At 38.3% G+C, this 20,489-nt stretch overlaps 1 protein-coding gene across 1 annotated transcript; it reads left to right on the forward strand.

Moving 5' to 3' along the window:
* Window positions 1-9,583: 9,583 nt before the first annotated feature.
* Window positions 9,584-20,288, forward strand: LOC145586310 (uncharacterized). The gene is made up of 6 exons (XM_081643097.1): window positions 9,584-9,835; window positions 9,965-10,072; window positions 10,225-10,355; window positions 13,307-13,407; window positions 19,185-19,244; window positions 19,941-20,288. The coding sequence occupies exons 1-6, from the start codon at window positions 9,637-9,639 to the stop codon at window positions 20,023-20,025; spliced, it is 684 nt and encodes a 227-aa protein (XP_081499223.1). The 5' UTR covers window positions 9,584-9,636; the 3' UTR covers window positions 20,026-20,288.
* The last annotated feature ends 201 nt before the right edge of the window (window positions 20,289-20,489 follow it).

The raw sequence follows: 20,489 nt of genomic DNA on the forward strand, positions 1-20,489 counted from the left end.
TGTTGTCTTCACTAACCTTCTTGCTTTCGACACTCAAAGGCACATCATCACAAACCTCAAGAACATTGTTAGTTGAAGAAACAATCATGCATACATTATTATTGGAATGAGGTGAATTGATGCACATAATTCCATTCATAAAAGACAATGATTCATGCATCGATTTAAGCTCAAAACTAGCCTTATTATTACCAACCCTCAAAGTAATAAGGCCTCCCTTTATATCTATCAAAGCTCCCGAAGTACCTAAGAAAGGCCTCCCTAAAATGATAGGTATGTTGTCATCTTCCGCTATCACAAAGAGCATTTTGAAGCAATTTTCCATTGATTTTGCAAGGGATAGAGAAATTACCCGAATCTTTCATTTTCTTGGGTAAATCATTGTGAATCAAAGCGCTACAATACTCCTCAACCTTTACCGAGTCAATCTCATTGCACTCTCTCTTGCCACTAAAGATTTCCTTAAGGAACTTAGAATACCTTGGCATTTGGGTCATGGCTTCGGTCAAAGGGATTGAAAGATGAACTTCCCTAAGCATGTTAAGAAATCTCCCAAATTGTTCATCGATTTTGTTTCTCAAAAACTTTTGGGGATATGGAAGCTTGGGTTTGATCACCTCCTCATGCACTTTTTCATCACTCTTCTCTTCCTCTTGGGCTTCTTTGCTCACCTTCTTTGACACATCAATCTCTTTTTCCTCACTTGAATCACTCACCTTCTCACCTTCCTCACTCTTCGTAGAAACTCTCTCTTTAAGAACTTTCCCACTCCTTGTGGTGATAGAATACACAGGTTTCTTAGGTTCAACTCCTTGTGAGGGTAAAGAATAAGGGCTAGCATTCACACTCTCTTTCAAGGTATTCGCTAATTGAGTGATTTGTGTTTCAAGCATCTTGTTGTGTGTCATCATCTCATTGAACTTTTTGTCACTTACCGACATGTAAGTGTTCAAAATTTTAGTTTCGTTCTTGATGATTTCTTCCAAGGTAGTTCTAGAAGATGAAGGTTGAGAATAGGAATTCTTACCATTACCTTAAGTTTTTGGAGCAAATCCGGGTGGGGGTCCCCTTTGATTGTTGTTTTGAAAATTTCCCCGGTTTTGGTTGCTCCAATTACCCCGATTTTGATTTTGGCCATTGTTTTGGTATTGGTTACCATAGCCTTGAACTTGGCTTTGTTTTCCATACCCTTGAACTTGACTTTGATTATTATAGCCTTGATTATTATAGTTTCCTCGGAAATTTTGATTTCCTTGATTTCTATAACCACCATTGTTATAATTATCAAAGTTCCCTTGTTGGTGAGCATTTCTATTCCCAAAGTTCCTTGGTCCATCAAATCTTTGTCCATTGTTTTTATTTGAAACAAAGTTCACTTGCTCACAATCATTATTATCAACATCATCACAATTTTCAAATGCATGTGGATAATTAGAAGCATCATGATCATATGACCCACATACGTCACAAAACACACATCCATTTGGCATATTATTCGAAGTAGAAGGAGGAGTAGAGTTAGAAGATGTACCTCTCCCCTTATTATGGGAGGGAAGAATTGGTGCTTGTGAAGAAGCACTCTCAAGCTTTGCCTTAATTGAGGTCATCTCCTTTCCCAAGTTTGAGATTTATGAGGAGAAATTGTTGATGGCATTGAGATGGTCGATTGAATAAGTCGTTGAACCGCTTTTTCTTGTCGACTCTCTCTCACCTTCTTGCCAATCCATGTGGTACCTTACCACATCTTCAATTAAGTCCACCACTTCATCCTCTGTTTTGTTCATGATAAGGCCTCCAGCACCGGCATCTAAGCAAGACTTTCCTTGGGGGCTTAGACCTCCATAGAAGATTTGATGATTTGATAGGTGGGAATCCCATGGTGTGGGCACTCTCTTTGGTACTCCTATACCTTTCCCACGCCTCATAAAGACTTTCATTTGGCTTTTTCTTAAAGCTTTGAATGAGAGCTCTTGCTTCGGCCGTCTTCTTTTGTGGATGTAACCGAGATAGAAACTCCTTAGTCACTTCATCCCTTGTTCTCAAAGAGTTTGGCTTCACCTCTTTGTCCAACAACTCTAGAGCACGTCTAATAAGAGAGAAAAGGAAAAGTGTAAGTCGAATGAACTCTTGAGAAACCCCATTCACCTTGATGGTATTGCAATACTTCTCAAACTCCTTAAGATGGTTGAGGGGACTCTCATGCTTTGCACCACTATATTGACGCCTCTCTATCAAAGTAATCATCGCCAGTCTTATCTCAAAGTCATTTGCCGGTGTCGTAGGAGGAGTAATTCCGCTTTCAAACCTATAAGCTCTCGGAGTTCCCAACTCCGTCAATGCTCTTCTCGGATTAGCACCCATGCTTTCTCGTTCTTCTTCTTCTTCTTCTTGATGGATTTCCTCTCTTGGGGGACTTGAGCTTGAGGAACGATTAGCAACCCTTATCCTTGTTATGGTCCTCTCAATTTCCGGATCAAATGGCACTAAATTTCAATATCGTGCCCTACGCATACAAATCTCAAAGCAAAATATCAATAGCACAGCTACAAATGTATCCTGAAAGGAAGAAAATGTTTTTGTATTTTTCAAATAAATGGCATAGACTCAATCAACAATAGCAAATCACCATGCCTTCCCCGGCAACGGCGCCATTTTTGACGCGGGTGAAACCTAGGTCGTTGGTGTCTAAGATTCCCCGATCAAAACAAAATTTGTAAAACCAAACCTAATCCTAAGTATAGGGGTAAGTCCAAGTCGAACCCAAGGGAATGTGGTATTTGCTAGGGTCTCAAGCTAAGCTATTCCCAAGTCTTAAACAATGGGTTGGTCTAAGCTATACTATCGAATCAACTCAATCAAAGCTTAACAAATAGAATTCAAATATCAAAGCACTAGGGAATTTAGGATCCACATGCACTCATGATAAACTTGCTAATTTGTCGGGAATTTGATAAATCAAGCAATGCGAGGGAAAACGATATTTGCAATCAAAATCACTCAAAGAGTTATTTCCTAGGGTCAAGCTAGATGTCTCTACAAATGACTTCAAAGGAAAATCGCAAATCAAGATCAATCGATAATAATAGCTTTCGAATCAATATTTCGTGTCATTGAAATCTACTATGCAATCTAGCTTGAAAATCAAGGTTATCTACTCCTCTTCAAATCAAACACATGCACAAATTTCATCAACCAATTTAATCACATCATCAAATCAATCAAAAACCCCAAATTAGCTATAGATTATCACTAATACATGCTTCACCACTTCCCTAGCAAAGGAACTACTCACTACACATTGTAAATTTGAAAAGCATAACAAAAGTAATCATCAATTCCATCATCAACATTGTAATCCAACTATCAACAATCAAATCAAACAAAACTAATGAAATTCAACAATATATCAAAAATCAAACATAAAATTGCATTGAAAAGGAAAGAATTCTTACAAAACTTTGATCAATATCAAAGAGGAATGAAGATCAAAATGTAGCAATCATCAAATACTAAGTTTCCCTCTCTAAAATTCTAAGAACAAAGTCTCCAAAATCTTGATCTTCTTTCTCTAACATTCTAATCAAAATCTCATCAAAAAACTAATTCTTTAATTCTTCTCTAATGATTCTCTCTCTATAAATGAAGGAATTCTATATATAGTAAAACTAATTAAGGAGAAGTTAATTAGACGTCCAAAAAGAACCCCAAATGGCGCGGCCTCTTATCCCATTGCGCGGCCGCAACAAAATGGGTACGGAACAGGGAGAAGCAGGCTGCGCGGCCGCACCCGACACCTGTACGGCCACGCCACTGCCTTGCGCGGTCGCTCCTCCCTCGTGCGCGCCCGCACCTGAGAGCAGGGGAGACCTCTTTCGTGCGCTTGTTGATGCTCCCGTGCGCTCGACTTGATACATGTTGGGGGAGGCAGTCACTAGAGGCATTCACAGTGGGTTCAACACCGACTTTGATGTCCATGCGGCATGAGAGCGCGGCCTTGAAGACTTGGCTTATGCACTCCTTGACTTTTGAGTTTCACGGAAGAACCGGGTTGCATCCTAAGCTTTGTATGCCTCAAGAGAACGCCAGCGAGCTTCTCGAATATCACCAATCTCCTAAAATCAAAGAGAAGCAAACAAGTAAAGGAGAAAAGGCAAAATAAACTAAGAAATCCAAGAAAAATGAGAAAACAACTAAAGAAAATGCAAAATAGAGAAAATACAAGTAAAACTAAAGAAAAAGAAATAAAAGAGATACAAAAGCAATGAAAAATCATCCTAAAAGAGGCTAAATGAGTGCCATAAATGACACTTATCAGGTTATATCTCTAAGGCCCAAACCACCATCCATACATCTTATGCTTAATGAGAGCATCCCTTTTTCTCCAATTTATAGGCCTTGCTTGAGTGCTATTTCCCCACCAAAATTTCATTGATGTCGAGTTAATCTTTCGTGCTATGACTTTTGGACACCAATATGTAGAGAAAATGTGTTGAACCATAGCAATCAAGACACTATTTATGAGGATAAGCTTACCACACTAGTTCAGGGCTGCAAATTTTCAAGTGGAAACTTTCTTTTCAATTCTCTCCACAGCTCCACCTAGCCTCAATGACGATCTCCCATCCACATCCATTGCACATCCTAAATATGTACCCAATTCTTTTTTGTCCTTTACTTCTAAAGGTTTTCTCATAATTTTGATAAACCTTGACAGAGTATTTGGGCTAAAGAGAATTGACGACTTTTTCAAATTTATAGTTTCCCCTGATAGCTCAAAAAACTTTTTCAAAGTCTCCTTAAGTAGATGGCACGATTGAGGAGTCGCTTTAAAACAAACCAGAGCATCATCCGTAAAGAACAAATGGCTTATTGACAGAGCTCTCCTCGACACTCGTATTCATTTTAGCTGCCCCCTAGCTTCTAATTTACGGAGTTGGCGTGAGAGAACTTCCATAATTAGAATAAACAAGTAAGGCGAGAGAGGATCTCCTTGTCTAAGCCCCACTTTTGGAGAAAAGGATGGAGTTGGTTCCCTGTTCACTATCACTACATAAGTGACTGTCGAGATGCACTTGTAAACCCACATGATCCACTTCTTCGGAAATCATCATCTTTAGCACATGCAATAGGAAATCCTAACAAACCCTATCATATGCTTTGCTTAAATCAATCTGTAGGATTCCTTCAAACCGACTTCTTCGTTACCTTTTCTTCACTTCCGTTAAAATCTCATGAGCTGTGAAGCAACTATCCACTATTAGCCTGTTAAGTACAAACGCATTTAGAGTTTCACCAATTAGATAGAAAGGGCATGATTTTAGCCTATTCACCATACACTTCGAAATTATTTTGTATAATCTATTGCAAAGGCTTATAGGCCTATATCCTGCCACTCCTTCAAGGCTTATAAGCATGATTCACCTCATGTTACAAATAACAACGCGTGGTCTCATTAACTGTAATGGGAATAATAACCATGTGTCGAAGGTAGTACATTCCAAGTGCACATCCTCTATTGTCGTTTCTCATTGAAAACGAAACAAAGTTGTTGTATGAGTTTCAATTGTTGCATAATGACCCACAATGATGACTAGCATATCTAAAACTTAGCCAAAGAAATATGATTTCATATCGACTAGGAGTTCTAAAATATTTAATATGGAACATGATGATTATGCAAGTAAGAAAGATGATTTCACAAGTTATAACTCCAAGTGGTTCAAAACCATGAAATCTTAAATAGATTCTAAGTCTGTAAGCAAGTGTATGACACTTGATTAATTTACCTAATTAGGTGAGACCCATTATAAGTAATACAGATAAGAAAGAAAAATGTATTCTAACCAAAGCAAAGACTTGTTAAAAGGTTCAACAAATTCATAGTATGACTATGACTACGATGAAGCCTCTACATTAATTATGTTGCTAAGATCTATTAAAGATATTTTAGTGATTTCTACCTTATGAGATTTGGTAGATGGATTTCAAAACACTTCCTTGAAATTGTTCATGATAGAAGATTTGTATACGATACAATCAAAATAGTTTTGAAAATCCAATAATCCTAAGGATGTGTAAGAGGTTCATTTATGGATCAAAGAAAGCATCATGGAGTTGGTATTCTTAATTTTGTGAGTTAATCAAAATTGTTTGATGTTCTCATAAAATAAAGATGTTATGTATACAAGATGTTTAGTGGGAGCTATGAAGTCATCTTGGTCTAGTATAAAGAGCAATTATTCATTGCTTGAAGGGTCAAGTGATGGCTAATGCATTTTGTATGAAAAACCTTGAAGAAGAAGATGAGTACAGTTAGGAGTCAAGATCTATTGTGATGTTTGAGTTTGGTTAAGAGCTTATATTGATAAGATTCTGATGAGATTCAACATTATATTGAAAAGAGTTTTAATCCCATATAACATCTTAAAGATTCAATGCTTTGAGAAAGGTTGATGAAATTAAGGTTTTAAGTGATGCTCCTTATGCACATTGCAAAGGATGCATCATGCATATCATGGCCTATACTCATCTATTTGACTCACGTGTTTTAAGAACAAGTGACGATAGATTTCAATCGAAATCCAATGTAACATTGAAATACAATTAGAAGTTTCTAAATTCTAGTAAAAGGATGAAGGAAGATTCTTAGTGTATGGAGATGAATATTATTATTAAAATTTAGAAGTTGCAAAATTCATATTTATGAGAATGTCTCATGAATTATACTCACTAAACCCCTTCCATGGCCAAAGTATGAAGTCATACTAAGGTTATTGGATTGAAGCAAGTTATGTAATTTAAGTTGTATATGTTTTGAGAAAGCATATTACATAAGTAATACATTAACTTGCAGAATTATGTTTATCAATTGAAACAAAGTTTCAATCTCATTGAATTATGGTTTTTGAAATTAAATAAAATGTCCAAAATAATTATGAAGTGATGGGCTCATTAGGTTGATAACCTGGTGAATGAAACCCCACAGGTGAACTAAATTCATACATTATTTAAGTTCCTAGGTCGAAATCATTAAAGTGGACATAAATGATTTCAAATAATAGACTAGCATGTAATATTGATTGGATAGCGCAGTTTCATGGGCTATAGGGGCATAGTGATGCTCGGTCAATCACATGGATATGCATGATCGAACTATTGACCTACTTTGAAGTTTAAGTATAGAGATTCCGGATATATTAGTGGATTCCTTTAACATGAGTGGAACATTGATTCCATTCAATGATTGATTTAACTATGGTACATTCAAACGTCTACCTGTAACCAGATATTATAAAGGATGTTTCCTGGTTACTTCAAAAGTTGAGTGGGAGCTTTGGTTGCCACAATATTGGATCGAGTCTACCTATTTAATTAGGAATGTGTCATCGCACCTTGAAGAGGAAGAATTCACTAAATGCGTGGCTGCGCTCAAATGTATTACTCAGTAATCATTTGTTTTGTAATTTTAACTCAGTTTTCAAGAAATGATTTATAGATTAATATGCTCTCGACATGTGATGCAATCATATTATCAAATCGGCACATATTGACTTAAGGAATTTGAATATTGCACACTTGTCTCAGACAAGTGGAAGATTGAAGGATTTATGTCTTCGTCAAGTGCAATTACTAGACATATAATGGATTGAATTATGGAGATAATTTAGTTTGTTCTTTTGGGTCATCATTATCTGTTTCTAGACGTGATCAATGATCTTTGGGCTAGTCAAATAGTCTAAAGCCCAATAGAATGGATCCTATAAGGTCACACAAAAGGGTGCTGGATTGAACAAAAGAAAGAAGCCCGTTATTGGTCCTCATGGAGTGGCCGACCATATGGGTTTGAAGAGGGAATAGTTTAGGCTTGGTTTGGACTCTAATTATACACATGATGTATAAATAGAGGCCTTGCCTAGGGTTTGAGATAGAACACATAACATGTCAATTGAGAATTGACTAGTGAGCAACCAAAACTCTAGCCTCACATAATCTCTCTCCTTACTCCCTTCCTCCCATTCGTACAACTGTACAGCCCCCTAGTGCAAGTGGCGCACGGTGGTGGTGTGGTGGTGTTCGTGGTCGGTTTCCTCCTCCCCTCTTTGTAGATAGTGGTTCGAAGTGTTCGTGCCCAACTACCTTGCAGTAGTGGAGGTTCAATCCTACTCCGTGCACTAAGTAAAGGAGCAACGCTTGGGGCTTTATTATCTCCCTAATTGACAGTCAATCGCTTGTGTAAATCACGCGTCAAAGGTATGTATTATGTGATTCTTTATGTGTTATTCTTGTAGATCCTGTTTAGGTGCTAATGAATATGATTCGTGAAATTCCGCATTATAGTACCTAAAACCCTACATCTAGCTATTCTATACTTCTCAATATCCAAAAGCCCAATCACCTTCCTCGTATACAAAGGCACCGGCGGCCTTGCCACCAGCATATCATAATTCAGGACATAAATGCCTCTAAACTTGTATCTCACCTCCCTATGAGCTTGATTCAGTTGTTGTGGACAATGTGTTTGCCTATGCCCAATCTTCCCACAACTATGGCAGAAGGTAAAGACTCCTTCATATCTCAAATCCACCCAAACTGCTTTTCCATCCCCTCTTTCATAGAAGAAGCCTGGGATTAGAGCTAGATCCAAATCAATAGTTACTTTAGCTCTAATGATAGCATGAGGTATATCCTCCCTCGAGGCACTATCAAACTTTATAATCCTTCCCACCATTTCCAGAGCTCGTCCTGCAACATGAGTCTGGCATTCCATTGTGGGAAGACCTTCTACTCTTATCCACATGGCACCAGTGGAGAAATCAACTCGATTTATATCCATTCTCGGTACTCAGCCTTTAAACACAAGGAGAGCCCCTTTATATGGGGTTGTACGAATAGATAACAACATATCCCTATCATCTATGTTATTACAGAAGAAGAAAAAAGAGCCATTTATATGACTTGCTTTCTGCACTAAAATTGGGCGTCCAGTTTTCCAAAATTAGTCGATCCATTCTTGTAGATGTTGTTCTTGAAGGACACTAAGATCAATGACTTTGGCTACCACTGCCAGATTATATCTACCAGCATCCTCTAGGGTATCATACGGTTGTCTTGTAATTTCAATCCCCATACTTTCTAGCTAGTTAACAGACATTTGTGTACGTCTTAGAGAAGCTCTCTATTTAGAATAGAGAGAAGGAAGAAGCTCTCTCTAGAATAAAAGGAAGAATTAAAGGAAAGCTTAAAGGGTGAACGGAGATTTTTAGTGAGGGAAAAACAAAGGGAATTTAGTGAGAGAAAAGAGAGGAATTTTTAGAGAGAGAGTATTGACTAATTATCATATTTTTTTTTTCTTCTTCAATTATCTCAATTACATTTGCTTTTTACAATTTATTTTCCCCCCTATCCATCTATCTCCATATTTTATTACTTTCTCAAAATTCTCCTAAAACTTCGAATATGAAGAAATAGAACAAGTATTTAAAAACGGAGGGAGTAATCGCTAAAATTGTATGCTGATAAAAACGTATTAACTAAAAAAACGCAGGAAAACATTAGACGGGCCCCATGCATCATCATGATATTCATACGATCAGCCTATCAGTCATTCATGCTCTTTCACCAGCACCAGGCGCGAAAATGATGACAGTAACACTCTGCTCAACCTCAACTTCATCATCTTCCCCAAATTTTCCTCCAAATCCAAAACTCCCCAATTCTCTCTCCAATAATCCCACGAATGCCGCCATATCTCGACGACAAACCTCTCTTCTCCTCTCAATCACCCCTTTTCTTCTCCAATCACCACCTCCTGCAGTTGCATTCAACCTTGGAATTTGTGGGTATTCTTAATTTTCTTCATTTCTACCTTTCAATTGTATTTTTTCATCTTAATTTGAACTGAAATTGATTGTTTTTATCTGGGTAAATCCCTAAATTTTGATCTTGTTTGTCAAAATGTTTGCAGCTGGACCAAAAGATTGGTTGAGAGAGCAGAAAAAGAAGTCGATTAAGTATCTTTTAGCCCCAATTGATGCTTCCCAAGAAATTCTTCGCTATGCTTATCGATTGCTAAGTATGTAGATTTCTTTTTTTTTTTTTTTTTTTTTTTTTTTTTTTTTTTTTTTTTTTTTTGGGTTAAACCAGCCAAAATGCCAAATGCCATATTTTAAAATTTGAATTTATGCCCTTTATTTATACAATTATTCATTTTTTTGTAATAAATAGTGGCGAAGGATGTTAACTATGAGCAGAAGGATTTGGAGGAAATTCAAGGGATGTTAAAATCTGCTGCTAGGGATTGTGTTGCTGATGATAGGAATTCTTTGGTAGCATTTCAAGCTAAAACTGGTGTTGAGGTTTGATTCCTCTTATAATTTATTCATTGTCGTCGTTAAATGATTTGTTGATCAATTTTTTCTGGTTGTTGTAATAGCAATAGGAACCTGAAATTCCGAACCCCTTCACGTGGATTATAGATGTTGTATTCGTCCCAGATGATGTTATTAATGTACTCCATAGTAAAGATAAGCTCTCGAATGTAGTAGAGAGAAAGAAGAGCTTGAGATGAGTTTTGTTAATCTAATACTACCTCCGTTAGTCCGTTTTATATTAATTACAACAAAGGGTATTAGTTTTGAGACATTAGAAATTCTTTTGTTGCAATTAATAAGTAATGGAGGTAGTAAATAGTAATCAACTCTCATACACCTTCCTCAATCTTGTTGTGTAAGTTGGGTGGTAAGTCCAAGCTTGAAAGATCAATTATAATGCTGAGTTGTAGGAAGAGCCTTGGTGAGTAAATCATCCTTTTGCGTTTTACTAAGACATAACCCGGCATCTACTTGTTCTCGAGGGCAATGGTAGTCATTTTCTGATATGCATTGTCCTTTCATGGAAGACAGGATAGTGAGCTGTGTTCTGCTGGTCTGTTATCACAGTGCATGACTTTAGGAAGAGTGGGAAAAAAAATCTGCGATCTTTCAAATTTCCTGCTAAGCAGACTATCTTGCAGTACTGGTCATGCTCCAGATGACTTCCTGACAGCCTTCTACTTTTTAGTCTTTCATGGCACCAATCTATTTTCTATAATATGTACTTATGTAGTAAGCACTTAAAGATCTGCTGCTGAATGGACAACCTCTCCAGTCAGCATCAGAATATGCATTTAAAAACCAATGGAGGATCAACATAAATGAAACAATATGATTTACATATATCTTCTGAGTTATTGTACCCTTCGAAGCTCATAGTACTCTAAATTTTAAGTGTTTCAAGTATCTTTGTGCTTTAACGGTGAAGGCTATATCGAGTTTTTGCTTAAATGTGTTAATGACTTCTGCTGGTCAATAACAGTTCATCCACATAAATCAATACCACCATGAATTCTCCATCAAAGTCTCTTTTTGGAAAATCTGATCTTGAGTAGATTGATTAATACCCAACCCTAGCTTAATTTAACAAAGCTCTAATTCATTGTCTGGAAGCTTGCTTTAGACCATATAATGATCTTTTCAACTTGCATATTTGATATGACTTTACTTAGTTATATCCAGGAGGAGGTTTCATGTATATTATAGTTAGTGTGACCCAAACTATACAAGTTCATACGTTATTATCTCATGTCGATAAACAATTCTAGAATCTTCTAGTATTATCTTGTATAATCATGATTTCTAAAGAAATCATTTGGAATAACATATGTTGACAAACTTGGGGCATTTAGTGCTGAAGTTTCTTCATTTTACTAGCATGTGCACAAGAAAGCTACTAGAAATGTTATATGCTGATAAGACTTCTAGAATTTGCAGTGAGAGAACATGTGTGGTGATATAGATTTTTATACACACTTCATCCATCACCATAAATCATTTATTGGTAATATTTTAGAAATGCTCCACCAATATGATCCTCTAAGATTTCATGCTAACACTTTCAAAAACCCTCCTCTCATAATTCTCACTATCAAAAGCAGTTATAACTATTGTTTTAATCAAAAATAATTATATATTGTTGTAAAGGTCAAGTATTATGTAGCAAGTTGTATATTTCATGTTAGATTTATTAACTATTAACTTCTTAAAAATCTTAATACGTAGATCACATTTGTTTATTGTTTAATTCTATAGAGTTTCACACATCTGTCATGGCCTCAAAAATAGTTATCTCCTAAAGTTCAATTACTTCCTTCATTTCAAAATAATTATAACATCTTGACTTAGAAATAATAATAAAACCTTGGTGGATCATATAAGTGAATCACTATCAAAATTTTACCCTAACACTAATATATGTAATTGATGTATGGTAGATGATGTAGTGTAGAAAATCCTACATCACGACACATGCTTTTCTTGCTGCAAATTATAGAATTCTCATAGGCATATAATGTTTCTAGTAGCTTTCTCATGTACACTTACTAGTATAATGTGAACTTTTTTTCTTAAAAAAAAAGCTCCAATTTGCTGACAGAAGGTGCTCCACATTATTTCTCTAGAAATTATGATATCGTACAAGATAATTCTTGAAGATTCTATAATTGTTTACCATCATATTATGATATATATATAAAAACCTGGAATTATGTTATATCATGTCATATGCTTAAAGTGTGGGCTTATGGAACTTAGGCCACACTAACCCAACAATTCATAATGTCTAATATCTAGTTCATATAAGGGCCAAAGGGCAATGAAATTCTAACAATTGCTTGCAACAAGCAAGAAGGTGTCTTTTAAATCTTACCCTTTTGACTTGTTGATACCAATAGCTACTAATCTAGCTTTCAATCTCTCAACAGCCTCAATTTTGTATACCGTTTTTGAGCCAATATCTTTTTCTCCTTAAGAAAGATCTGTTGCCTTCCAAGTATCATGGACTTATTTCGAAAATTCAAGGTATCTCTTTCTTATTTTGCGTGGAAGTTTTCTTTCATACATGGCTCCAATAAAATTAAAATTCTTAATAATTTGCAAAAATCTAGTTTAAGACCTTGTTTTGGAATTGAAGTATTTATTTGAATTTGTGAATGTGCTTGTTGATTTATTAATGAGCTTGGAAAAGTCGGATCTTCAAATGAAATATGAGAAAGTAATTGTATTGGTTTATGGTTTGTAAAAATGTAAATATGCATCGATATATGAGGCGGATGTTGGAGGTGTAATCCTGATATTATCAAAATCGCACCTTTTTTTAAACTTGTTTTATTTATATGATCTTGTGGTGACTTTATATAAAATTTGTCTAGAGAATGTTTTTTCGTTTGACTTTGTGTCTGTAGCTTGTAACCTCCTGTTTTTGTTGATGATAGGTTTGCACGTTTAAATTAGTTATGACTAATGCAGCATCATTACTTGACGATGGTGACTCTGCCAAATTGGAAGCTGAAGCCAGGCTAAGTGATCTTATAAGGTAGATGAAGCATGACACTAATTATTAGTAGCAAATTTTAAAATCTGTTTGTTTCTAATATTGTTAAGGAAAAATTGCCACTATTAATCCCAACTTTGCCTCATCCGCCAATATTAATCACACCTTTCGTTTATTTCCTATCACTCCTGTTTAGGGTAAAAATACCCCACACACATGGCCAAATTAGAGAGGGACAAGAGGCACTCTAGGATGGGTCCAACATGGACCATTCCTCGGCTTACACGTGTCAGATGATAAATGGAATGGCGGCCTTGAGGGCCCTATTCCCAAGAACGCCGCAAAACGGCGCAGCTAGGAGGACACATTTTGCAACGACCCTATAAATAGGGAGATTCCCCCCATTTTGGGGACACCATTTATTGCAACATATCTACATTCTCTCACATCAGAGAAAACACCTGATCTCGGAATCCGAGAAGATCTCACATTTACCTTTTCCGCACCTTTTCATCTTCTACGATCAATACTAACTTGATCATCAGAGGCGGAGCTCCTACCAACCGGAGTCTCCGTGTTTTGCAGGTACAGGCCGCGCAGGACCAGTCTTGGTGATGTAACTCTCCCGAGGGACCAAAAAACTCCCAAAGCATTTGGCGCCGTCTGTGGGGAGAGTACCTCTAAGATGGTTCAAGAGTCTGTATCAGCGCCTGAACCCAACCGACCTAGAGCCGATGAGGAGGTCTATACAGACCACGACTGTGAAGTCGAAACCCATGTGGCCCCTGATGGGTCACTCATCTCTAAGCGCATCCGTCCCCAGAGATAGACTGGAACTGAGCAACAATGAAGCTGGTCCAGCAAGTCTACTGGACCACCTCCCGGTGAAACCCAGACGGCAAGGGGTCAGGCTCCAGTCACCCGAGACGAACTCATGAAATTCATGACAAGTTTCAAGGGTGTAATCAAGGACCTGATTAACGAGAGGACGGCTGGCTCTAGCGAGGGTCAGTCGGCCAAGAAGACTCCTCAAGCTGAGAAGAGAAAGCCAGTAGAGACACGCAGCCTACTCCACATCCAAAGAAGGCCACACCTGCAATTGACTGGTCCAAGATCCTTGTGCCTCAGACGGGCAAAAGGAAGGTCATGCGAGCTATTCAGCCGCATGGTAGCAAGAAAACCTTCTTCGATGCTCGACACATCATCGAGCATAACAAGAGTCAGCAGCTGTCTGAGGCAGTTTCTGCATCGAGCTTTCCAGACTGCTTCAAAAATACCTCAGCAAAGAATTCCTAATCCTTGCATGAGAGCCATACAAGCGGCAAGTCCGTCCATACTGGCCCTCAGATGATTGGTTCAGCCCGTATGTGCCTCAGATGCTATACGGACAATATGTCCCACCATTCATGCAGCCGTCCCTCTTTCGAGGTTAGGGGCACACAATGTCCAGCCCTTGGACTCAGGCTTGGTGAACAAATCTCTGCGTTCACTAGGGAGATAACCGAGGCGGCACAGCCAGCCAAGGTTAAGAATGTCTTGGGATCACCTCATGGCCTACAACAACCTTATGCACATGCAAGGGTTGGATGATTCCATGTAGTGCAGATGCTTCCCGAGTACCTTGAAGGGCATAGCCCAACAATGGTTTGACAACTTGCCAGCCGGATGTATTGACAGCTTCAAGAGGCTTGCCTTCTTGTTTGATTCCAACTTCTCGATGAACATCCCTGCCAAGAAAACGAGCCTCGACTTGAGCACCATATGGCAGGGAGAGAGAGAAGGATTCCGCTCCTACGTCCGGCGGTTCAATCTTGGTGAGAATCCAGATTCAAGGGTTGTCTGACGAAATAGCCTACACAGACTTCTGGTCTGAAGGACGGGTTAACCTTTAATTTTGACCTTGTCAGGAAGAGGGTCTTCACCCTCCGAGAGGCGTTGATGGAGGCGTAAAGATTTATTCAAGCCACCGACCTCTGCTCTTCCGGCCATCAATCGGACTCTAAAAAGTCTGACAAACAAAAGGAGGGTCGATCTGCGCAGCCGGCTCAAAAAGCTGAAGAGAGCAAAAATAGAAAGGAAGTCTAGGTGGTTGATGAATCTCATCAGCCGACCCAGAAGAAAAAGAAAGAATTCAAACCGTACGTCCCAAGGTACGAGTTTAATAAAGACTGTTACTCCATCCTCATGAAGATAAAGGACCGGCTGACCATTGAGAAGCCGAATCCGATGAAGAGTTCCGTCCAGTCGCGGAACAAAAATAAATATTGCCACTTCCACGAGGAAGTTGGCCATGACACCAATGACAAGAGGGTGTTGAAATCTTACATCTTGAAGTCTAAAGCGACTGTGAAGACGAACCCTGGACAGTCTTGGCTAGTAGTTTAGACACTGACAAAGAGCCGGTCTACACCATAGCAGGCGGGTTCGCTAGAGGTGGTCCGACCATTCGGGACACCAAAGATTATCTGAAAAAGATGGTTAATTCTGTTGATGAGGGGCAGGCGTAATCTGGCAGCACCTTCCCAGAGGTCGTCATTATTGAGCGGGATTGGGGCAAAGTCCGCCGGGCGCATGACGACCCGGTTGTCATTGAATGTAAGGTCGCCAACCAACTGGTTGATCGGATCCTTATAGACACGGGTAGCTCCTCTGACCTCATCAGCTACAAGTGTGTCCAAGCTGAGGTACAAGCTGGATAGCCTGCGCAACGTCTCCCACCCTCTTGTTGGTTTGGGAGAGGGGTCGTGCACCCAATCGGACAAGGGAAAACACCTGATCTAGGAATCCGAGAAGATCTCACATTTACCTTTTCCGCACCTTTTCATCTTCTACGACCAATACTAATTTGATCGTCGGAGGTGGAGCTCCTACCAACTGGAGTCTCCGTGTTTTGCAGGTACAAGCCGCGCAGGACCAGTCTTGGTGACATGGTGACGTAACTCTTTCGAGGGACCAAAAAACACCCAAAACAACTCCCAACTTTATACCTTATTAATTTTTATCACCCCAACCAGTCATCTAACTTGATGTAGCAGGTAACCTAGAAACGTGTCCACACGTGAATACGTGATAGGTCCAAACAAAATTAAAAAAAAAAAAAAAAATTAAAAATAAAAAAGCCCAACTACAAAACCCAGCCCCCTACCTCAAACCAGCAGCCCCCATCCTGGAAAACACCCCACCCCCGCGAGTAATTCACCCCCCACCCCCGTAAACACCTCCCGCCGCGCCGGAATACGACGCCCAGCCCCTCCCCCGCCCTTGAAACCCACCTCTTTCCTTTCCCCGACCCTCGATTTCACCCCCTTCCACGCCGATTTCGCCCCCTTCCCCGCCGATTTCGCCTACACCTTCCTTTCCCCGTCGAATTTCGCCCCTTTCCCTGAACCATTCGGCCCCTTCGAAAATCAGTGACAATCAGCCACGAAATAGGCCATAAACGGCCGAAATCGGCCGGTTTAGGGTTGAAATCAACCATTCAGCCCCAACATCAGCCGATTTCGGCCATTTGTGGCCAATTTTGGTGGTCGATTTTGGAGAAGGGTGTTGTTTTTTTGGTGGGGAAACGACCGTAGGGCTGTGATGGGTTTCCGGTAGTGGTGGGCTAGGAAGGGAGTGCGTGTGGTGGCTGGCTGCGCTGGGGTGCGTGTGGGGAGGGTGTGCGTCGGGTGGTGGTGGTGGAGGTGGGGCAGCTACTTGGTTAGTTTTAGGAAATTTAATTTTTTTTTTTTACATTATTTTTTTCTCTTTTTTTTTTCTACCAATTACATATTGACACGTTTGCAAAAAAATCTAATTCACAAATGTTACCTTATTAACCGGTTGCAGGTTATATGGGGGTGATAAAAATTAATAGGGTATAAAGTTGGGAGTGATAGGGAATAAATGAAAGTTGAGATTAATATTAGCGGACGAGGCAAAGTTGGGATTAATAGTGGCAATTTTTCCTATTGTTAAATGCTATATGGGAGCTCAAATCTGTGGCCTGATTCTATAATTACAGCCTCAATGTATTTTTCAAACAAATTTCTTACATTAATTTAAATGCATAAAAGTTATATACATCAGAACTCAATATATGCAATCTAATCATATGAAGCAAGATAGTCGTTAAACATCATTTAATTATAAGATATTGCAGGTGTTATTAGACTTTGTATCTATTGTTATTGGTTAGTTGAAGGGAGAAATATTGTGTTTTTATTAGTTTTTGCTCCCATCTCAATGTAAATTATTTCTTACGAAGTCATGCAATTTGTATTAGGGAAAGTGTAACAAATTGACAATATTTGACAAAATAGTTAGACTTTGGAGCCTTGGGTCTCCTTTCTCTATATTCGAAAAATAAGTGTAATGCTTTCTTTCTCCGTCTTTCTAATCCCCCCCCCCCCCCCCCTTCTTAGGCCTAGACAATGGGAATTTGTTAGGAAAATGTTCCGCTGAGGAAGGGGGAAATGTTTGAGTTGGGACAATTGTCATTGTGATATTTCAAAGATACCATTGATATTGCTTCACTTCATTCTCAGAGGGAGCAGATGCAGCCTCTATAGAAGGGTCTCTCCTGCTGTTGCTGTGTAGTGATGTAACGAGTGATACCTTAGATGAATAAGAAATTGAAGATTTTTATATCATAGGTACTAGCTAATGTGGCCACCTTGTAGCCTCTTGTATACTCACAAATTTAAGGACTTGTGTTGTCGTTTTTCAGTATTAAGAGTTTTTGATATTGAAGTGTAGGATGTGATAGGTACCTTAAGGGTATTATAAAGCTGGTGGCCAACTCAGAGTAATGGGTACAGGTCGACAAGGGAAAATATAACTCATGCGTAAGAAAATTGATAAAGTGGAAACCACGGCGCCTCTAGAAGATTTTCTGAATAATATTAGGTGCGTTATGTGTTCATGGCTGAATCAGAAAAGGGAAATATACATCACATAATGCTATGAATTTGGCAACAATTTGAGTATCATCGTAGTCATATTGTCCTCACAATTCTTTTTCTTCCATCTTCCTCTTCTCACCCCTGTCTCCCTCCTTCCCTTCTATATCATCCAAACTGAATCTTTTGAAGTTTTGATGCATGGGTTTTCAATTGAAATCTGTTTCAAGTAACTCAGCCTCTTAATCCACATCAAAACGTTAAAGCCCTTAAACTCTTCCAATTTGTCTTTGGCCTTAATATATATGAAGGAATTGAGCTTCACCAACTCTGATCCTTAATTCTTATTCCCTTTTGGATCATTACCCCATGTTTGAAATCTAGTCTTTCTCCTTTCCTCCCTAGAGGACAGCAACCATTACTCCCACTTCTACACTTTTCCTCCTCTCCTCCCACAAACAGCCATTCACCACCATAAACAATCACAAACAGACATTGGAGTAGTCTAAGGAAAAACGATGGGTTACCTAGAAGGCTAGAACCCTTGAAAATGGCATTTCTCTGAAGGCCTTAAATTGTTTAGTTTCAAACTTTGATTAAGTAAAGTTAAGCGGAATTTAGATATATATTGGCTATTATTACTTACTACTTTTGTTGGGATTCTTGGGAATACTTGCTGCTGAATTGGTGTCGCTTCAGCATGTTTGGTATCAAAAGAGCCGGGGAATAATTTCCCCTGAGCTAAGGAAAACTCTGATAGTTAGTATTCTTATCCATTTCCAGTTGCCCTTACACTTTTTGATTTGGATCATCTTTTTATGTTACTAACTTGAAATATTGGAATTGTCTTGTTTGTGTTGTTTGAGTGTGTGATTGATCTTCTTATGTATTGCATTTTTACACATTTATTAACTGATTTGTTTATTTTTTGGGGGGTAGATCATTCACCTTTCTGAATGGTGTGGCCAAGGAAGCAGATTTTCAACTTGTCTCAGATAGGTATGTGGTTCTTTTCCATTTTTAGTTTAGTGGGAACAGTATAAGTCCAGAAAAAGTATGTTTAATCCCCAGATTAACATCTCACGTCTGGATGAGTTAAGCATAGAGAGATATCTGTAGAAATTGAAAGGTATAGAAGAATGTGACCTTACTTTAAAAGGAAGTTGAATAATTATTTAAAATCATACAAGATTGCAGTTTTTTATTTAAACCTATTAAAGATGGCAGTAGTAAATTTTATGAGATCTTTATCTGGTTAATGTTTATCCTACTTTTTTGGTGATTATTGCTTATATAATTGGTTCCTTGTTACTTTTATTCCATGATTCTTATCTTTGAGGTACAAATTATGTGACATCCAGTATACCACTCAGTAAAGAACTTATAACTAAAATACATTTACACCTGGTACAAGTTCTATATTCTTGTTGCTAAATCTATCATGTCATTAAATGCCTTGCCATCTTAAGTAATTCCAAAATAATTGTCATCTTTGTTTACAAACAGTAGCTTTGTTCCACTTGATTTCATAAGCTCGTTCACCCAAAATCTTTCATCCAATTCACCCCTTTTTTTAAGACATGTGAAAAGGTTTGGAGTGAGTAGAATTTACTTAATATTATGTGTTAACTTGGAGAATTTGAGAAATTACCTGCAAACTTTTGTTTGTGATTTGTTTGTTGTTATGTAAAGCAGACAAAAGGTTGCAAATGCTGTCATGGATTCGTTGTCGTCTCTCAACAATTTTGAGCAAGGTATCAAAGGATGCATTGACATTTGACTTCCAGCTGGATAACCATGGGTTGTTTCGTCATGGAGAATCTTGTATGTACTTGGGAGTTAATGGATGTGAAACAGTAGACTTTTCTCTGGGAGTGACCCAATCTTTTTAAAGCTTAAACATTAATATCCTGTCAAATATAGTTTGCCCCCTTCACTATTGATACTAGTGTATGCACCTGCTCTTTTCAGAGTCATTACCATGTTGGTTCCTTATTCCTAAATTGCAATAGAGAAAAAAAAGCTTGAATTATTTTTACCGAATTACTAGCAAATGTTGATAGGTAATTCTGAAACTGTGAATTGACATTCAATGGTGTTGGACAAGTAATCAAATCAGGGTCACTCTCGAGTCTATCTGAAGGTACATTTGCATTCTTGCAGCTGTGAGCTTTGATTTTGTAGGCTTACTTGATTAACCATGCCCACGTATTTTTCTGTCCCTCATTGTTATGATGCATTATT

Source organism: Chenopodium album, chromosome 16 (assembly GCF_948465745.1).
Source record: "Chenopodium album chromosome 16, dcCheAlbu1.1, whole genome shotgun sequence".
NCBI classification, from domain to species: Eukaryota; Viridiplantae; Streptophyta; class Magnoliopsida; order Caryophyllales; family Amaranthaceae; genus Chenopodium; species Chenopodium album.

Bases quoted from the DNA above. Each gene is read 5' to 3' on its own strand.
- LOC145586310 (XM_081643097.1), top strand. From the start codon at position 9,637: ATGATGACAGTAACACTCTGCTCAACCTCAACTTCATCATCTTCCCCA. The intron at 10,073-10,224 runs GTATGTAGATTT...TGTAATAAATAG, and splicing joins CTATGCTTATCGATTGCTAA to TGGCGAAGGATGTTAACTAT. The intron at 19,245-19,940 runs GTATGTGGTTCT...TATGTAAAGCAG, and splicing joins TTTCAACTTGTCTCAGATAG to ACAAAAGGTTGCAAATGCTG.